General features: G+C 39.8%; 1 protein-coding gene across 8 annotated transcripts; it reads right to left on the bottom strand.

Annotated features, from left to right (window-relative positions):
* Positions 1-4,054: 4,054 nt before the first annotated feature.
* suox (sulfite oxidase) lies at positions 4,055-17,057 on the bottom strand. Of its 8 annotated transcripts, XM_086292109.1 has the most exons (6): positions 16,992-17,044; positions 14,185-14,321; positions 8,795-8,865; positions 7,820-7,985; positions 6,924-7,166; positions 4,055-6,157 (listed from the first exon to the last, which is right to left on the bottom strand). In XM_086292109.1, the coding sequence occupies exons 3-6, from the start codon at positions 8,851-8,853 to the stop codon at positions 4,937-4,939; spliced, it is 1,689 nt and encodes a 562-aa protein (XP_086148235.1). In that variant the 5' UTR covers positions 8,854-8,865; positions 14,185-14,321; positions 16,992-17,044; the 3' UTR covers positions 4,055-4,936. The 8 variants fall into 8 exon arrangements, with proteins under 8 accessions (XP_086148235.1, XP_086148234.1, XP_086148238.1 ...); XM_086292108.1 differs by lacking the exon at positions 14,185-14,321 and having other exon boundaries at positions 16,992-17,057; XM_086292112.1 differs by lacking the exon at positions 14,185-14,321 and having other exon boundaries at positions 17,013-17,042.
* Between the last annotated feature and the right edge of the window lie 2,083 nt (positions 17,058-19,140).

Below are 19,140 nucleotides of genomic sequence, written 5' to 3' on the forward strand. Positions count from 1 at the left end.
CCAGCGGTTTTTAACTCGTCCGGCGCATGAGTCAGCCCCGCAGCTGTGATGATCCACCTCTGAAGAATGAGGATTACAAGAGCAGCCAGTTGACCTACTATCAACATGTCTGCTGTTAAATTGTACAGCTGTCAGGGAAGACCGAAAGCCCCCCCCCCCCCCCCCCCCCCCGCCTGCATGCTCTACACATAAGATGTAGTAAATGTTACAGTAGTGTGGGTTTAGTTTGGTCTTTTTATGAGCTGGTGGAGAGAGGGCCTTCTTCCTGAACATAGCAACACTGATATATCACTATCCAGGATTACAGCAGAGTTGTTCATTCCTTAACACATGACTGGAGTTCAGGTATGGGCCTAAACCACAGGATTTGCCCTGCCCTCTGTTTTCACATTCCTGTCACCCCCACACCTGTATTACCTGGAACAGATATCTTTAATACACAAACAGATAAAAGCTTTAGTATTTCCATTTGTGGAACAGTATTCTTAGTGGACCTGCATTTTATTTTATTTTTTTCCCCATTTTTTAAAAATGTTGTTTTGCGATTCTCCTTATTGTCTTTAATTTCACAAATAAGAAAAAATACACTGTCACAGCTGCGGCGGCAGTCGTGTGGGGTTGAAGGGAAAGGGACCCAATCGGGGGCACTGACGATGCAATGAGTGAGCTTTATTTACATGAGGTGATAATACAGACAGAGCAGAGATGGGACAGACGGGAACTAAGAACAAACCTAAACTGGGACAATCTAACAAACAAATCTGAATCCGTAACTGACAGGAAAACATACAGGGTGGAACACGGGATGACACGACACAGGAAGAAACACGGAGGAAACAGACGGACCAGTAACAAGCAGAAGAAAACACAGGGCTTGTATACACACAGGAGCAATCAGGGAATGGGAGACAGGAAGGAAACAAAGCCGGGAGAAATCAGAACTGACAAGACAAGGGGAAGCAAAACCAGACACACTACACACAGGACAGGGACCATCAAAGTAAAACAGCAAATACAACAGGTATGAACAAACACGAGCTTAACACAAGACATCAGACATGGCAACAGGGAGGGAACACAGAGACGTGGGAGCAGCAAAGGCACAGAGACACAGAACAAAAGGAGCTCAAAAATACAAAACAAATATCAAACGTCAGAACAAGAAAATCCTAACAAGAATTAACCTGAAACATAAGATAATAATCAAAACCACTGAGTCCACAGACTCAGCACCATGACATTTACAATAAAATGCTCTGAGTGTTCAAGTAAGGCAGAAAGGTGCGATATAAAAACCAGTCCTCATGATCAAGCCCTCATGTTTAGTTTTGCCTTTGGTTTCGATTTCTTCTGCTGCATGTGTATCTTTTTCAGGTTTTTTTGTACAACTCCACTTCAAACTACAGAACTTGAGATTGTGTATAAAATGTAAATAAAAACATATTGCAATGATTTGGAAATCTCAGAAATCCATATTTTACCTACAATAGAACTTAGAAAACAAATCAAACGGTTAAAATAAGACATTTATGATTTCAAGAAAACATGAGCTCATTTTTAATTTGATGGCAGACACACATCTCAAAAAAGAGGGACTGTCTAGCTGATAACAAGGTTCTTGACCTCCATCAAAAGCCTACATCTCTGATGGTAAAAGGGTCCATTAGTTCCTTTGGAATTGACAGATTACATCTGGAAATCTGGAAAGACACCGTCAATGCTGAAAGCCATGTACAGGATTTAGAGCAACATGTGCTCATTTATTCATATGATGTCTTTTTCAGGAAGCTAATGCTAAACAACATACTGCATTACTATTAAAACAGTATGGCTTCATAATAGTAGAGTCTGGGTGCTGGCCTGCATGCAGTGCAAACCTTTCATCAACTGCAAACATCTGGAGCACCATGAAATGAAAACCATGACCAAGAAGACTCAGAACTGTCGAGCAGCTAAAATTCAAATCAGCTGTGTGGATGGGACAACATTTCTCTCCCAAAAGTCGGGAAGCCGGTGTTGTGCCAAAAAGTGATTGTCTGCCAAAAACTGATTTCCGGTATTTGCCAAAAAGCGATTGCTCATATTTAAAGTGCTATCGTCCCTATAAGTAACTTGTTGGGCTATAATATGTTAAACATATGTCAAATGCATCCCTTATGGATGACATAAAGTCATCTTGAGCCACAAACAACATTCGTGTAACAAGATAGAAGCCGCAATCAGTTTTTGGCAGTGACTTTTATATAACCTTTATTTATGCAGTAAAAAAAATCTCATTAACATTAAAAATGGATTTTGTAAGAGTAAGTTGCCCAACAGGACAGCAGAAATGGCAGCAAATATTACAATAGTTCTGTAAAAATATTTTAAGTGAGGATAAAGGACCGGATTGGTTATAATGTAAGTACAAGTTGTAAAGATACTTAAAAAAAAGAAAATTTTTTAATTCTTTATGTAACCCCTTTGTATCCCCTGTTCACCGAAGTCTATTTACGAACATACGTAAAGATATTACACATAAAAACTACACAGAAACATCAGTTTTTGGCAGACAATCACTTTTTTGGCACAAAACCGGTATGCCAGATGGCCAGTCCAGCAAGTCATACCTTTTGACGAGCTTAGCTCATTTTGAAGATTTCCTGATTTCGTTCAACCCTGCTTTGGCATCTAATGAAAAAATTGCAGATGATGGAAGGCTGAGATTGTATTTTGATGTGTATTCTTGAAAATGTCTGCGATATGATTGGAATAGAGCGCTGTGTACTGAAGTGGCATAAATGTACAGGAGCATTAAAGGCAGTAAAACAGCTGGTCTCAAGATGTGAGTGCATGGTTGGCATCGTATAGCCTCACAGGTACCACACAGGCAGTCTGTTACACCAGCAGAGGAGTCTGAATCCACATTTTTTTATTAGGTTATAGTAATAACTTTTATAACGTGATGTGTCTTTGCTCATAATTATTCAGTTCTAGCACTGATTTACATAGTAGTACTAAGCTAAGAAGAATGACTTATGTCTCAGCTGTCCAGGTTCATGGTAGGCGCGAGAGCCTGAAAAGTTAACAGGACTTCTTCAGTTCTTTTAGTTCTTAAAAAAAAACCTCTTTCTCATCATATCAATGACCGAGAAGACAGATGGTGTGAAACAGGAGTGAAAGAGGTTATCAATGTCCAATGTGAACAACCATCATTGAACAGAGGCGGTGACTTACACCAGCTTTAGCCACCTAAAATGCAGTCTTGAGATCTCTTCCCAGGATCTTCAATGAACACTCACACTATTCCTTAGGTGACCTCACATGGCAGAGTGGGGCAAGGTCTCACAGGGGGTTTCACCCTTAACCCCTGGTGATGGTAATGACCCACGCCTTTTTTCCACAACTTGGCTCATATGAGGACCCTCAGGATTACTTCCAAAACCCCACTAGGGTTTAAATACGTTGTTCTTTCTCCACTATTTGTTTTTAGAAATGAAGCATCTTCAATGAGAGGTGAAACATCTTTTCTTAATATTTGTCTTTTTATAAAACTTTACAAAGAAAACAACTGTATTGCAGACTTCAGTTATGTTAATCTTGCATCATACTGGCAAAATATTACCATTTACCATCAATGTGACAGTTCTGCGTGTTTGCTGACCTTGCAGTAAACCTCAGGCGTCAGCTTTGTGCTTCCTGCCATTTGCATTTGTCATTGTTGTGAAAGTTAGTTATGTAATTAAAAGGGAAAAAGGAACAAAAGGAGGGAAGAGTAAGACTAGTATGTACAAAGTGTTCTTTTTTTGAGATCGGGCTGCTTTTGAAATCATAAGACACACACACACACACACACACACACACACGTAAGTATCTAAAGCAAACAGAGCAGAGCTACGTGACTGACAGGAGGAGTTGTGTGTACCAGCTGGACTGAAAGTTGCTGAAATCCATCTGTAACAACAGCCATCTGTCATCATGGTGTAATTATTCCTTGTACATTAATTTGAGAAAAAAAAAAATAGTGTGAAAGGCCAAAATCAGGAAAAGCTGAATAACCAGACATAGGCCAGTGTAAAGTCCAAGTCTTTATTCATTGTAAGCAGTTAAATACATTTCATGATTCTCACACTTTCAAATATAATCCACCTGTTAATAAGATTTAAGAGCAGTGCATCGGCATATTTTCATAATGTTGTAAAAAAATAAAACCTGCAGTTTCTCCAGTTCTTCAAACAAATGCTAAAATGACTAACCGTTACATTTTACTGGTCCTACATATTATTCTCCCGTCCTCTCTCTGAGTGTAAGGAGTCAGCACTCACTTCTCAACAGTATATTTTTTCTGGCCTCTCCTTACCACACAGGGACCTCTGCTGCGCTGTAGCGTTGTCCTGTACACAGCTGGAACTTCACACTATAGTTTTGTATTTCATATCTCCTCTGAAAGAGCAGCATGATTAGTCAGAGGCCACAGTCCACCACTGATGCGCTAACCTAAGCCAAACATCGATTACTTCAACGAGATGGTTACTACAGGTAGATTTTCTTTGAATAGCTCTAAGTTCATCTTCAGTGTTATAAATATGGATTATAAAAAAATAAATGCTTCATCATTATAAACCACAGAGCTTCAGAGTCAAACTGAACCACAGTTTTGCTTAAGAATAAAAGACAGTGACTAATAAATGGAGATAACCAGACAATTTAATTTGGCTGTTCACAGCCTTGAGCTTCATCCCATGTGTGTACCGCTGCAAATCTCCCAGGCAACAAAATGAATACATTTTTAAGGCTGTTTGTCAAAAATATTTCAAAATGTAGTGCTACTCCTGGTTGATCCTACATTTGCTGAGTCCATGACACAAATGTAATTAAAAAAGACAAAAAGAGCCCACTCTGAGATGACTCTGTTTAAGCTCTAAGTCTTTTGATTTCTGTACTTCAACCGCTGAGCCTATTCTTCGTCGTCATCCTCGCTGATCTTCACCTTCACTCTGTGCCAGGCGTTACTCAGCAAGCCCCTCACATTCCAGATCGGACCGAATGTGTCCGGCTGCGTGTTGTAACTGTTGTCCACTGCCTTGCAAATGAGCTCCAGCTCTTGGGCCTCTGGAGGAAGAGGAACCGTTATCTCCCACAGCTTCCATGCCCAAGCTCGTCCTAGTGGGGGAGAAGTTTGATCTCCTTCCTTGTCGCTGCTCTTCAACTTTGCCTCCTTCCACGTCTTCCCTCCGTCCACAGAAACATCGACGCGTATCACCTCTCTGCCCCCGCCGCTCCAAGCGTAGCCCTTCACAGTCAGCATTTCTTCGCTGCGATCGATCACGGAGCCTTCTGCAGGTGTGGTAATGGCAGATTGAACAGGCAGCTCTTGGATGGCTGGAGCAGATTTGTAGTCCACTGTGTCCCAGTCTATTCCAGGGGCGAAACCTTTGTAATCGTTCTGCTGCCAGTGGCTGCTGCTCTCCTGTGCACTGACTACTATTTTACCCAGCCACTTCACGTTGCGTGTGCCCACTACACCTGGTACAACCACACGAATGGGGAAGCCATGGTCGGCTGGAATATCCTTGCCGTTCATTTCATAGGCCAGCAGCACATCACCCTCCTCGCTAACTGCCTTATTTATAGGGATTGAAGCACCGTACGCACTCCCTGTTATTTCTTTATCCAGTCCTTCAAACTGAACGTGGCGAGCCCACTGGGCTACATCTGGCCCGTAACCTGCAGCCAGCAGGACATCCCTGAGCTTGGCGCCGCTCCATGTCGCATTACCAATGGCACCAAAGCCCCAGTTCAGTCCCTTAACCTGCCGGGTCTTATTCATCTCACTACGGCGGTTTCCTGCACACTGCAGGGTAGCTGTGATGGTGTGTTTGGGGAATCGAGTCTTCAACTCTTCTAAAGACAGTGTGAGCACTCCTCTGGGTAGCCCCTCCACATGTAGGCGATATAAATCGGGGTCCACCTGAGGAACCGGGAGGTGGTTTCTTTTGAAGAAGAAAGCAGTGGGCGTGATGTAGCTGTCAGCGAGGATTTCAGGCGGAGGTTCAGCATTGAAGGGCTTGAGGCTGTTGGTGCGCAGGGCAGGGTGACGCTCAGGGTCAGAAGAGTAGGGGTCTGATGATTTAAAAGTAGATTGCTTCTTCAGGTCTTCCGCTTTCAGCTCACCAATCTTGCATCAACCACAAACACAAAGATTTTATTAGACCAAAACTGCAACTGAACTTCTCTTCAGCTCAAGAAGCTAATAAAAACATCAGCCACACATTTTTTCCTCAGTGACCACTTGAGGGAGTGCCAGCATTCAGCTTACAGCCATGAGGTTTTCCTCAGTATATAGTGTGCAGCAGACCTTTTCATATGTGTCTGCATTGAACAGAAGGGCAAGATGAACAGCATACATTTAAAAAGTTAATTTAAGGATAAATTCAAGCGATGTGCTGCGAAAGCTCATCAACCTCTGTTGCAATTTTTCAAAAATATCTAATGAACAGCATCTACTGTTTTATTATTATGTCAGCTTTTCTTTTGAGTGAGAACCTTATTAAAAGAAAGAGCTCTGCAAGCTTAGCAGTGGGTATGTCTGTGTTGATGTCAAATGAAAGGCTCACACATGTGTTGAGGTCTGCAGTTTGGTTTAAGTGCAAATTTCCACACAGCTATACTTTGTAATATCCCGTTTGACACAACTATTTCCACCCATAAGAAAGTTTTTTTTCCTGGTAAATTTCTATGAATAGCAGTGTTGCTAAAGCTTTTACACCCACGCTCCCCTTTAGCTAACTTACTACAGGGGTGATTATGTTAAACTCTAACCAAGCTCAGTGGTTACACCTGATCTTTTAATACTGAATAACAAACCCCAGTGCAGTACATTTTAACTCCTTAGTATGTAACAGCGCTTTAGTTAAATCAACAGAAACAAGCGGGTTTCTCACCTTATACTCAGAGAGGATTTCCAGCACATGCTCCTGATTGTGTACCGCATAAAGCGACCAGAAGGGCTCAATGGCACCACCTGCTGCCATCATGATTTTCTCCCCACCAGGGTGTATGGAAACAAACTCGGTAATGTCATAGACACCGCCTTGGTAGGTGACCCAAACGCCATCTTTCAGGGAGCGATGCCTTGTAACTTCCTCCTGGCTGATGATAGGAAGCGGGGAGCTCTTCTCTATAGCCTGCACAGAAAGAGGCATCAGGCATCAGTTTCTATCAAAATAGCAATAAACTAATGGTCATGCACAGACCTATATACTCCCTACTTATATTAAAAACACCAAAAAGTTCCCTGGGATGTCAAAAGAAGAAAATATATGAGCTTTCAACTTTTCAAATTTGAAGCGCTACTGCTGCTTACTACCTTAACATAAAACCGTGTGGCCTTTTTTATTTGACTAGATAAACAACCAGTAAGCAGCTCCTTGAGAGTTAGCACTGACTGCTTGCATACGAGCCTCATTAGGTACAGCCTAATTCCTGGAAAGACATCAGTTGACATTTAACTGTTAAAGTTAGAAAATGTCAGACTTGGCAGTTTGAGAAAATTATGCTGTCGGTGCTGTTAATCTGGTTGTACTGCTGAGAAAGGGTTTCTGTAACGACCGTGGACTTTGCAGGGCAGTGCTCTGTTTTTGCTTGACAAACTCTGAAGGTACAAAATCTGCTGATAAAGATTTTTGCTGAGACGGTGCAATTTTAAATTTTCATTTGCTGCTGTGGTTAAAAACATATGTAGTTAGCATAATTTAGCAAATTATGGCAAAAAAAAAAAAAAAAGTGCATTAAACTTTAAAAAGAAAGTAAAAATGGACAGATATTGTCCGTTTGTAACCTTGTGACGGTGTAGACCATATGCTAGTACAGCCCCTGTGCCAGCCAGCAGTCCTGCCAGGACGTGTCTCCAGCTGGCACTGAAGCCATATTGGTGAAACCTCTGGTCATTGCTGCTGCTGCAGAGACGAACTGCACACGATGCAACTACAGGTGCCACCTGATTTCTGAGAACATTTTAAAAATGGAAATATAACTTTGACATATATATACACACACAGCAAAACCTACTAGTAAAATTCTAATGAGAATGAAAGTGAATGTTTGGTATGACCACCTTCATTCTTAAACACAGTCTGACTCTCTTAGGCAGCTTTCTTGTCATTTCATTAACTAGTCTTCAGAAGGCTAGGCTTCTTGATGGACATTTAAAGCGCTTCTTTGGAAGATGGCTGCTCTTTGTTCGGTTCTCTGTCATAATGATCCCACACTGGGTCAGTAAAGTTGAGGTCTGAGCTCCAGGATGGCCAATCCATGACTGATGCATGCTTTTACTGCACTGGCAATGTGTTTGGGTTAAGCTGAAAAATGTTCTTGTCAATCAGACACTTTCCAGGTTTAAGGCACTTCTGCATTTTCTTTACTTTTTATTCACTGGAAGCTACAGCCATCATTTGTTTACAGATTATGCCTGTGACAGAAAGAAGAAGTGCACAATGCAAGACAAAAACAAAACAAAACTAAGACATCCTGTAGTTGTCAGTTTTCTGTCAGTTTTAAATGTTCACCAGGAAAAACCTGGAATATATGTTGCTAATTGCTACTGTAGCACCAAAATAAAGTGCAAGCTTTTAGATTTATTGTACACTAAAAACGTAACCTAAAAACTCGTAACACTAAATTAATTTGCAGGTACACAGTCTGTTAACCAGAAAAAGTTGTCTTAGTGGAGCTCAGCTACTGAGCTACATCACAAGTAAAAATGAAGTAAATTATATGAAATAAACATTAGAAATACGTTGTTATAATAATGTACCTGTCAATGCTGAGCGGGCCAATTGGATTCAGCCTGTGGCAGCGTCTGAGGAGCAGCATTGCATTGACGTTCTGACAAAGAAAGAGAAATAAAAAAATAAAAAAAAAAATAAAAAAGCACATGAGCATCATCTGGTAGCTGATCATTATTTTTCCATCCACACTTTGTTAGCAGGTCTTAGGGGCAGATAAATGTACTTCTGAAAATGTCAGTAATGTGAAACATTTCAACAGAGTTCCCAATTTTTACTTGTATAATTCAATGTTGTTGCACTCCTCGAGAAACTCCAAACTGTGTGTACACTTACAGCCAATGGGTTTTGAGTAAATGACAAACAGAACTTTAAAATGTTTCCATTTCTAATCAACTGACCAATAAGCTGTTACTTCATCCTTCAAAAAAAAAAAAAATAGCCAACCAGCTGAGGGGGAGTGAGCAGGGAGGAGGGGAACGAGGAGGCCAAGGGTTCAATTCACTCTTGTATGTTGTCCAGCAAACAATAAAAACTGAGGAATAGAAGATTGACTAACCCGAGAATCGAGAACAATACCATACTAAACTAGAACTACCAACCAAAAACGCATTTACAGACCACTGATAAACCAGAAGATATCACATGACATAGCTGTGCTTTATCAGGTGATTACACATATCTTATCACAACAGCCATAAACATTACTTTGACTTATCTGACAGCTTTTAAAGAAGCAGCACAGTTACAGTCACTGAGGAAATTCAGATTTTCAAAGACTTTCAAGAATGATGTCATTAACTCCTGAATCTAACCACTTTCTTTTTTTTAACAGAAAGCGTTGTGCAACCACCGAGTCATGTGTTCACAAAGCTGAACAGAAGTAATGCCATGACCTCAGTCTGTCTCACTCAGAATGACAACTGAAAATTTCACTTTTTAGCAGAAACATCACCAAATCTAACCTTTCGGAGATGTTACAACTGAGCATATCACCATAAACACAACTGTATTGGTGTAAAATAACAACAGGGCTACAGAAAAACATCTGTGTGTGTGTCTAACCTGTAGAGTTAAGCTTACCTTATATTTTATCATATAAAGTATTGGGACCAAACTTGGTACAACGCTCTGCACGATTCTGCACTGTTGATTTCAACTACAAACCTGATTTGGACAGACTGTATTTAAAAGATGACACAGCTTTTACAGTGGTTCTGGTTTTAAATGTGGATGTATACTAGCAATCATGATTCTTGGCAACATATTACTTTATGAATGGGTGTAAGACGAGCGACATGCAGCAGTATTGTTACAAGTATGCTAACATGTGACAAAAGCACAATGATGCGGTTTTTGTTGGCACCCACAGCGATAAGAAAAAGATAAATAGATATAGAAAATAAATACATAAAACCTTGATTTATATTTATGATTTACTCCAACTTGAAAAACAGATTTTTGTTCATCAAAAGGCTTGAAATAACAAGAAAATGCATAAAATCCTGTTAAATAAGGTATCAGACTCTTTGTGTCTGAATGGTGATAGATGGTGAAATATCCATATGAATTTATGGGTAGAAGTTCATAGGCCACGATGCAGGGTCTCACACTATACGGCCTGATACGACCTGAGTGCTCAAACTGTGCATTCATAACATGAAGCTTATCATACAAAATCTGTCTCTCGCTCTCCCTCTCTGTCTTTCACTCACTCACACAGGCACACACACCACCACCGTCAACTTTGCTAAATTACTAATGAAAAACATTGACCAGGCAGCTGTGATTGAGCAGCAATGTCCATCCAGCTCTTTTCATGGTTGTTGTAGTTGTGATAATTTTGTGAGGCCACACTGAAAAGCCTCAGATACGGAAGCGTATCAATATAATATCACGTTATTACAATATACAGAATTATCACGTTCGTACAATATAAATATTATATAGGCTACATCGCAGCTCCCGTCACGGCTTCCATCAATGTCTTTCTCGTCTTTTCCCAGAGTAACAGCCAAACAGGAGGATCTATTGGCTAGCACTGCTTAGCCTTGCACGCATTCTTATTTTAAACTTAACCCATATGGAAAAGAAATAGTAAAAACTTATGCGATTACTCATGAAAGTGGCCACTTTCATGAGTAAATTATATAAGGCTTACATGATTTACTCATGAAAGTGGCCATTTTCTCATTACTTTCATACATTTTAGTAAGTATCCAAAACATAAGTTTCATTATATAATTTTTCAAGGGATCTTATATCCATTTTCACTCTTATATGCTTTTCATACAAGTTTCACACAAGACAGATACAAACTTTATAAGATTTATATATATCTTTTCCATATGGGTTAATCTGGAATTCATTGCAAACTGTTTGTGCGGGATATGAATGACAAGATTTTGTTTTTCTACAAGAGTTAGTAAAAAAAACATCTCCAGTGTGATCGAATCTTCTTGCCAAACATCCACAGCTTTGCAGTGTATACAGCACTATAATGACCAGAGCTAATTCTTTTGAAAACCTTACATCTTTCCACAGGTCTCAACTTCATCAGACATCGCCTAGACAGAGCTGGATGAGGCCAGCGCAAAAAGCAGCCTAACCGACTAAGATGATGGATCCATGGGGTCAGGAAAGCCAGAAGCAGGGCTGGAGAGGTACCTTTCATGTCCATTCACTGGAGGTGTGGCTCTATTGCATGGTGTTCCTCACATCAAGAAGCTGTTGATCAAAATCAATACAGCTCTTCCTGCATCTGGAGCTTGTGAAGGACTTCTCAGTCATGCAGGACTCCTGTTCACTGATAAACAGTGACAGCTTCACAGCAAGAACCTTGAGAGCAAACTGCTGCTGAAGCTTACCATCACCTCACTGAGTGAAGAAATGGCACATTTTTGCTAAATATGCAGAAATAGATGCACACCCATACAACTTATGGTAAACTGAGCTGCCTTGTATGTACATATGATGAAGATACCTCGTTCTAATGTTTTCTCTGAGGCTGCTGTGCCATTTGGAGCAAAAATGAATATAAAGTTTACAGCATATCTTGTCACTGGAAATTGTTTGCACTGTTTATATATTTATATTATTTACTGTAGGTATTGGTGAAAAAAGCTTGTTTGAAAAATGTTGTGAAAATCTGAAATCTTGAAATTAGAATTGTTGTGCCTTATTTTGTTGATTTTTACATATATTCCTTTTGAAAATACTAAAATTTGTATATTTATTTATTGTTTGTCTGATAGCATTTATTTATAAAAATCAGACATTTCAAACAGTTACTCGCTACTTGCGTAGTCTTTTCACCAAGTACTTTTTTACTCTTACTCGAGTAACTTTTTTGAAGACTACTTTTCACTTTTACTTGAGTAATAATATTTTAAAGTAATGCTACTCTTGCTTGAGTACAATTTTTGGATACTCGACCCACCTCTGAAATTCAACCACAATCAGTAACCACAACCACAGACACAACTTCCCCCAGCACAGCCTGCCAGGGCAGAGCTCAGTCGCAGCTCTGAATGGTGAAAGGACGAATGAATAAATGTATGTTACAGCCTTACCAACTGATCTAATCAGTCACCATCAGCATTTATATCATCCAGTAGATGGAATTTTAAAAAGAAAGGGATAGGATAAACGCCAATCACCCATGTTATGAGTGTTAACATTGCGTAATTTGTCCAGCCTTGGCTTGGATTTTACCATCTTTGGTAAAATCTTTGGAAAGCAACAACAACAACAACAACTGATCCCAGCAAGGTCGGGCAGAGCATAAAGGAGTAAATAACAACACACAAATGTTATGTAAATATGTGCCTCGAAGAAAAAAAAAAAATATTGGCCAATATATTGGAATACTGAATTTACAAATCAACAAAATCTGCAAAATCCCATATTTGGTCGGGTTCAACATTTTTTGTAAAGTGCTAAATCACCTTGTTTCTGTAGTATCTGCTAGTATCTGCATGGTGTTCCTCAAAACTAACACTATGGACAGGACATACTTACACTTCATATGTTACACTTCATAAAGTAAATTACATGTATTAGCAGACTTATATAAAATGTATGAAACTAAAATGAAAACAATATAAAATCCTGCATTTCAGAAAAAGTAAACTAAAAGGACAATATGTACTTTCAAAACAACCAAGACAGAAATAAAATACAGAGGAATGTCCTTTTTAGTTTGGTCAAACCTGGCAAAACAACCAGCATAGACAACATCATCATAATAATAATACCAAAAAAGGAGTATGAGGGCACAGAAGCTCCAGGTCCCTGCTGGTTCACGCTGAGTACACATTAGCTAAACCGGTTAGAGGCTTCTGATGACAAGCGAGGGAAAAATCTATTAAAAATCTTCACTGACTATTTTATATTAACCACAGCGAACCAAGGCGGCAATAATCCTAACGAATTCAACACAAGCACAGTTTTAATTTAAATTTTATTTTATTTTTTTAAAAATGGCAGCACTTCAATGTCTACGTAACAAACATGCCGGCGTTGCGCTTCATCACCATCCTCACGGCTAACCTAGCTAACATTTCAGTTAGCAAGCATGCTTCTTGTAGCCCTTCCTCACCCAACTTGTAAATAAGTCTTCATGAACAGAAGAAATCAGTTTTCTCCCGCTTTTTGGTCCAAACCGCAGCGCACTCACCTCTCTTGTGTTTCTGTGTGCAGTGTTCTGTGTTGCTCAAGATGCCCGAAGGACAGCTACCCTGTGGATCTCTGAACTTACCCACACACACACACACAGTGAACGAGGAACGTTCAAGAAAGCTACTACTTCATCCACGTAATGACAGCACAGGGCACGCTTCATCCGCCGAAATAATTAATAATAAAACTAAATTTTGAATATTCTGTCTTAAAAATAAAACAACTTCACTACTAACTGTCCAGCAGTGACTTTAACACGCTCAGCTCTAGTTAAATGACCAGATAATCCTGACGCACCTGATTGACAGGTTAAATACTAACTGGTATGCAGAATACAGCTTGTCCTCCACACCAAAAATTGAGATAGAGCAAGAGAACAGAAAACACAGAGACCACACCCTGAACAAATGCACAAATGTAGAAGCCACGAAAAGCCTTCATGCGCTGCTAAAACGAGCAAATATAATGAATGGGAACAGCCTCACTTTCACAGAGACAAGAAAGCTCTGAAGGAGCTGCTAATGTTCCAGACACAAGACTAACTGAATGTATTGTTTCTTCAATCAGCACAGCAGTTTTCCGCTTTGCTCATGTAACCGAGGACAAGGGATGAGTAAACGGGGCAAAGAAATAAATTGATCATTTATTTATTACATGAGTTAGACATACAAATTCCCAGTCATTTCCAGACAGGACTTACAACACATCCTGCTGATATCCCAGAGCACATGAGACTTACCACACAAACTGTGCGAAAATAACAACACTGCAACCCGTCACACCCCGCTTAGCGACACTGCAATCGTGGCACACACACACCGCAAACAATTCGGGTCTCAGCGCAGCTGGGAATCAGTGCTATGCATGGCCTGCGATCTGGGAGATAAAGGGAAGTGGCACAAACAATTAAAAAACAAAAAGGGGGATTAGTCCGCCCTTACACAACTTACTCTCAATCAATAACCGCCTTTACGGCTGGACGGACTAACCAAAACAAAATTACAAATGAATCAAAAGAACGAAAAAAGGACAGCAGAGACAGCACAGCTGAAAAACAAACAACATTATCAATTAAAATATTACCCAATAAAATATAAATTTTATGAAACCATTCAAAATCATGAAGCTAAAACAAACACTCAATATACCTACAATATGATCAGTTTCCCTGCGCGCAGTCGATCTAGGGCTTGATCAATTCTTCTATTAAAATTCGTGGTCACACCAGAGGCGGAGCCAGACATTTGAAACACCCGGGGCTTAGCCCTAAAGGGTAGTATGCATGTGGGATTTTTTTTTTTTTTTTTGGGGGGGGGGGGGGGGGGGTTAGAAATGACCGAAAGATTAATTGGCTTTGTTTTGAGTTTTGTTCAAAAAAAGAATGACTTCATATAGGGAAAAATATATATCACATGTGCAGGACACCTTAAACTAGTTTTTTAATTAAGCAGCAAGGCAGAACAAAGTCTGGCTGTATCAAGACACGAGGACTAAACCCCAATTCAACCAGACCCAGAACTGATCCTGAATTAAAACAGGACTACAACAGTTCAAAATCAGGGCTACTTGGGACTTAACCAAGACAGAACCAGAATCAGAACTAGATGATAGTAGCACTAAAAATCATCATAGACCTGCACTACACTTATTTTTTTAAATCTACCAAAGTACAATATTTAGATTGAGAAAAGTTTATATAATTATTTAGCCTTGTTGTGCAAACAAGCTGCATAACTTAATAAATACAGAATTTGAAAAATAACAAACCTAAAAAGGAAACACTAGGTACGAGATACATGAGGACCTATGATACGGTGATACTTGTGGTAAACGACCATTTGACTAACATGTGTGTCTACCTGCTCTTGTTCATCTCTGTTCTGTTCCCATTCTCCTCTCCCTCTCTGTTCCTCTCTCTCCCTCTTTGTGCTGACAATCATCAAATCTACAGTTGAAACCAGATATTTACGAACTCTTCAGATCAAAACACTTTTTTTAATTGTAACATCAAATCAGACTAAATGTTTATTTTTTTAGATTGATAAATATAAAAAACATATTTGTTAACTTTAAGAGTAAAGAGAGAAACTATCTGTATTTCTTAATTGTAAATGGCACCAAATTGTATTCAAACTTGAGCCACACTTATGGAGCTCCACAATTCTTCTCCTGGTGTTTTGGTTGATATCTCTTGATTTTCCCATTTCAAAGAAACAGGCTCTGTGTTTTGCCTTATATGCATCCACAGCTGTGCCACCAATTTACTCACATGGACTCTACTAACCAATCAGAAGCTTCTTCAGCTCAGAATGGAATCGTCTGGAGTTTTCTTATTAATTAACAATAAACTTAGTGTATATGTACTCCTAAATTTGATGAAAGTGATAAAAATAAAAGCTCTGTCTCTTTTTATTCTGACATTTAACTAATTCAAAATATATTTCAATATTTATCTAAAACAAAAGTTTACTCTAAATTGATGTTGTACAGTAAAAATGTTTTACGTTTTCTCCCTAAAGTGTATGTAAATATCTGGTTACAAATGTGAATATCCTGCTGTGTACTGAAATCCCTCTTGTTTTGCATAGAAATATACTGAACACCATACAAAGCATAATATATAAAATAACATTTACCTGAGTTTTTTCTTTGAAAGAACCCTCTAATGTCCATTCTTATATTTCAGTGCATTACTGAAACCGATTTAGTCGGGGAGGGTAAGAACTGAAAATATGAAATAAACACGCGTAAGCTAAGACTCTCTAAAAAAAATAGCATTTGTTCGGCTTTTCATTCCGCCATTTGTTGATTCACTTGAAGAGCGAGTAATGTAATATTGGTCAAGTGATCAGTTTGATATCAATCTTTCGTGATGCACAGTCATATTTACATTATTTGTACGGTACGAATGATTTGCTTTGGTACCTGGTCAAACTTAAGCTCTCCTAGTATGGCTGGCTCCGTTTCTCCAACAGCGCGCTCACAGGCGGCAGCTGCCCTGCCCCCTCGCTCAGTCGCTTAGTGCCTGAGCTTGGATCATAAATGGCCTGTATTTATATAGCGCTTTACTAGTCCCTAAGGACCCCAAAGCACTTTACATATCCAGTCATCCACCCATTCACACACTGGTGATGGCAAGCTACATTGTAGCCACAGCCACCCTGGGGCGCACTGACAGAGGCGAGGCTGCCAGACACTGGCGCCACCGGGCCCCCTGACCACCACCAGTAGGCAGCGGGTGAAGTGTCTTGAATCATACCAATATCAGGGGGGATTCACGCACAGTTGTAAATTCCCACAGTGTGCACTATGTGCTTCGAATATTGTGTGTACTTTTTGTTTTATACAGTTGTCAGCCAGGCATCCAACTATGAAAAAATTACACTCCAAAAGACCCCGGGCTTCTGACAAAAAGACCCGGGCTTAAGCCCAGTAAGCCACCCCCACGCTCCGCCCCTGGGTCACACTAAAAAAGTCCAATGACACATTAAAAATAGACACATGCAATAGCAAATGATCCAAACAAAGATGGCAAAAGTCTCTTACCGACAGTATACCCACTCGCACCTGAGTGAATTAATTGCCTCTGGTTTTTTCCACAGAAGAGCGCTGACTTCACCCCACACACCCACTACCTTTTCTCAGCTCTTCAGCCAATCACCTGGCAGAAGGCAACAAACTGCCAGGTGACACTTGTTACACTCACTAGTCTTTATGCATGGTAAACTTGCAGAAATGGTGGCTGCCGCCTTACTCTACACTTTTGCAGATGTTCTGCTAAAAATTTATATCTGGTCGTTTGATTAATCATCACAGTGGAAAGGAAAAACTCCTTTTTAACAGGAACAAACATTTAATAGAAGCGGGCACAGGGAGGGGGTGAGGGGAGGAAGAGAGCACAAAAGACCTTGTACTTTCTTTTCAAATGCAAGGAATTTGAAGTGAATCCCAAAATTTGGACCAGTAGCATGACATTTATCCATCTGCATTCATATTTGTAGAGGTTGTGATAGCTCTGACAGGTTGGCAACACGGTTACAATACCTTCTCAAATTAGTGCAGATATTATTATGATTGAGCATTATTGCTCCCAGACACATAGATCCTTATCCATTCGCTTCCACTTATCCTTTTCAGGGCGAGATACGCCCTGACACACAGAGACAGACAACCATTGGGCAATTTGGATTAATCAGTTAACCTATTCCCACAAACTGCATGTCTTTGGACGGTGGGAGGAAGCCAGAGTACCTGGAGGGAACCCACACAAACACAGGGAGAACGTGCAATGGAAATGGAATTGAACTCAGAAACGTTTTTATTCTGTGCATCTCAGCAGGAAGAGGTGAATGAAACTGCAAAATGAAGACAAAATGCCTTTTTTATGATGGCATGGCAACCTGTTTTCTCTTTTAATCCCATCTTTTCAGTTTCATTTTGAGGTCACGCCCGCAGTTTCACTTTCCTTTACACATTCAAATGGAAAACCCTGCAGTGACTCACATTTTGGAAGAACTTAGCAGTGTGCCCACATTGGTCCACTCTTGTGTTTGATGTGTCAGAGTGTTGCCCCTTTCCTTTGTTTAAACTTGGCCAATATGTGAGCTTTGCCATGTTTGAGTAATCCAGTCAAAACTGGTCTGAGGACAGGGTTGCTATGTCAACAGCAGATTTAGTGGACTGCCCTATCTTTATTTTGGCAATCTCCTGGTACATTTGTGAATGTGTGTGTGATTGGGTGGATGACTGAATATAGTGTAAAGCGCTTTGGGGTCCATAGGGACTAAGTAAAGCGCTATACAAATACAGGCCATTTACATTTGCACACATAGTCTTCTTGTAAATCAAAATATATATTTTCGTATCCAAGTAGTGATACATTGCCTTTTCTTTTGTTTCTTCATGTTGTTGCTAGGTAGCCCGTGAAACAGGTACTCATGTTGTGTATTTTAACATTTCACAGACAAAACCTGGTTAATGACAGATTCCACATGGAAAGAGAGCCACCAGGTTACATTCAAACTTTACACACACCTTATATAAATATTTAAGAGTTACTTATGTAATACTAACAGTCTGCCAGTGGTGTGTAGGTTGTTGCAATTCGGTGGAATGTACTAATTTACAAGAGTTGTAAAGATCCCTGTAGGGTTCAGTTCAGGTGAAAAAATTGAATGGATTATGTTCTTATTGCTGTGGAGTTCATATAGATTTTCAACAGCTTATAGAATTTATTCTCTGAGCAGTGAAAGAGGTGGGAAGAGTGTGTAAGTGTTTTTATGTCTCTGTAGGAAAATTCTGTCACATATGTGCATAATAACACCTAGAATAGTGATCCTGTTGTTTTGTTAACTGGTTGGCTTTCTAGTGCCATCTACTGGTCAAATGTACTCCTCGTGTCTTAATACTTCAGCACTTTGGTAACAAAAAGGGTGACACTTGAGAGGAATCTGGATTTTCTGGTTCTTTAAAATTCATCTCGAACAAATCAGAGCAGGATGGTTAAACCTGTACTGACATGCTGTCAGTTTAATGAAATGTGTTATTTTGTCAGTCCTTTAAATGCACTTGGTATGTATTTTGGGAAGACCATTGACTATTCATGCCTCATTACTCGTTGTCATTCAACAAAGCTCTATGGTGAAAATAAAGTTTAATGTAAAAGTTAATGACTCTACTCCATCCTACAGTAACT

This window comes from Aulonocara sp. 'chitande type north' Nkhata Bay, linkage group LG5, assembly GCF_057382095.1.
Source record: "Aulonocara sp. 'chitande type north' Nkhata Bay isolate Kocher_YH1m ecotype deep benthic linkage group LG5, A_spYH_male_GT1.1, whole genome shotgun sequence".
Lineage (NCBI taxonomy): Eukaryota > Metazoa > Chordata > Actinopteri > Cichliformes > Cichlidae > Aulonocara > Aulonocara sp. 'chitande type north' Nkhata Bay.

Bases quoted from the DNA above. Each gene is read 5' to 3' on its own strand.
- suox (XM_086292104.1), bottom strand. From the start codon at position 13,608: ATGAAGCGTGCCCTGTGCTGTCATTACGTGGATGAAGTAGTAGCTTTC. The intron at 7,986-8,794 runs GTACATTATTAT...AAATGTTCTCAG, and splicing joins GGCCCGCTCAGCATTGACAG to AAATCAGGTGGCACCTGTAG. The intron at 7,167-7,819 runs GTTACAAACGGA...CTTTCTGTGCAG, and splicing joins ATGGTCTACACCGTCACAAG to GCTATAGAGAAGAGCTCCCC.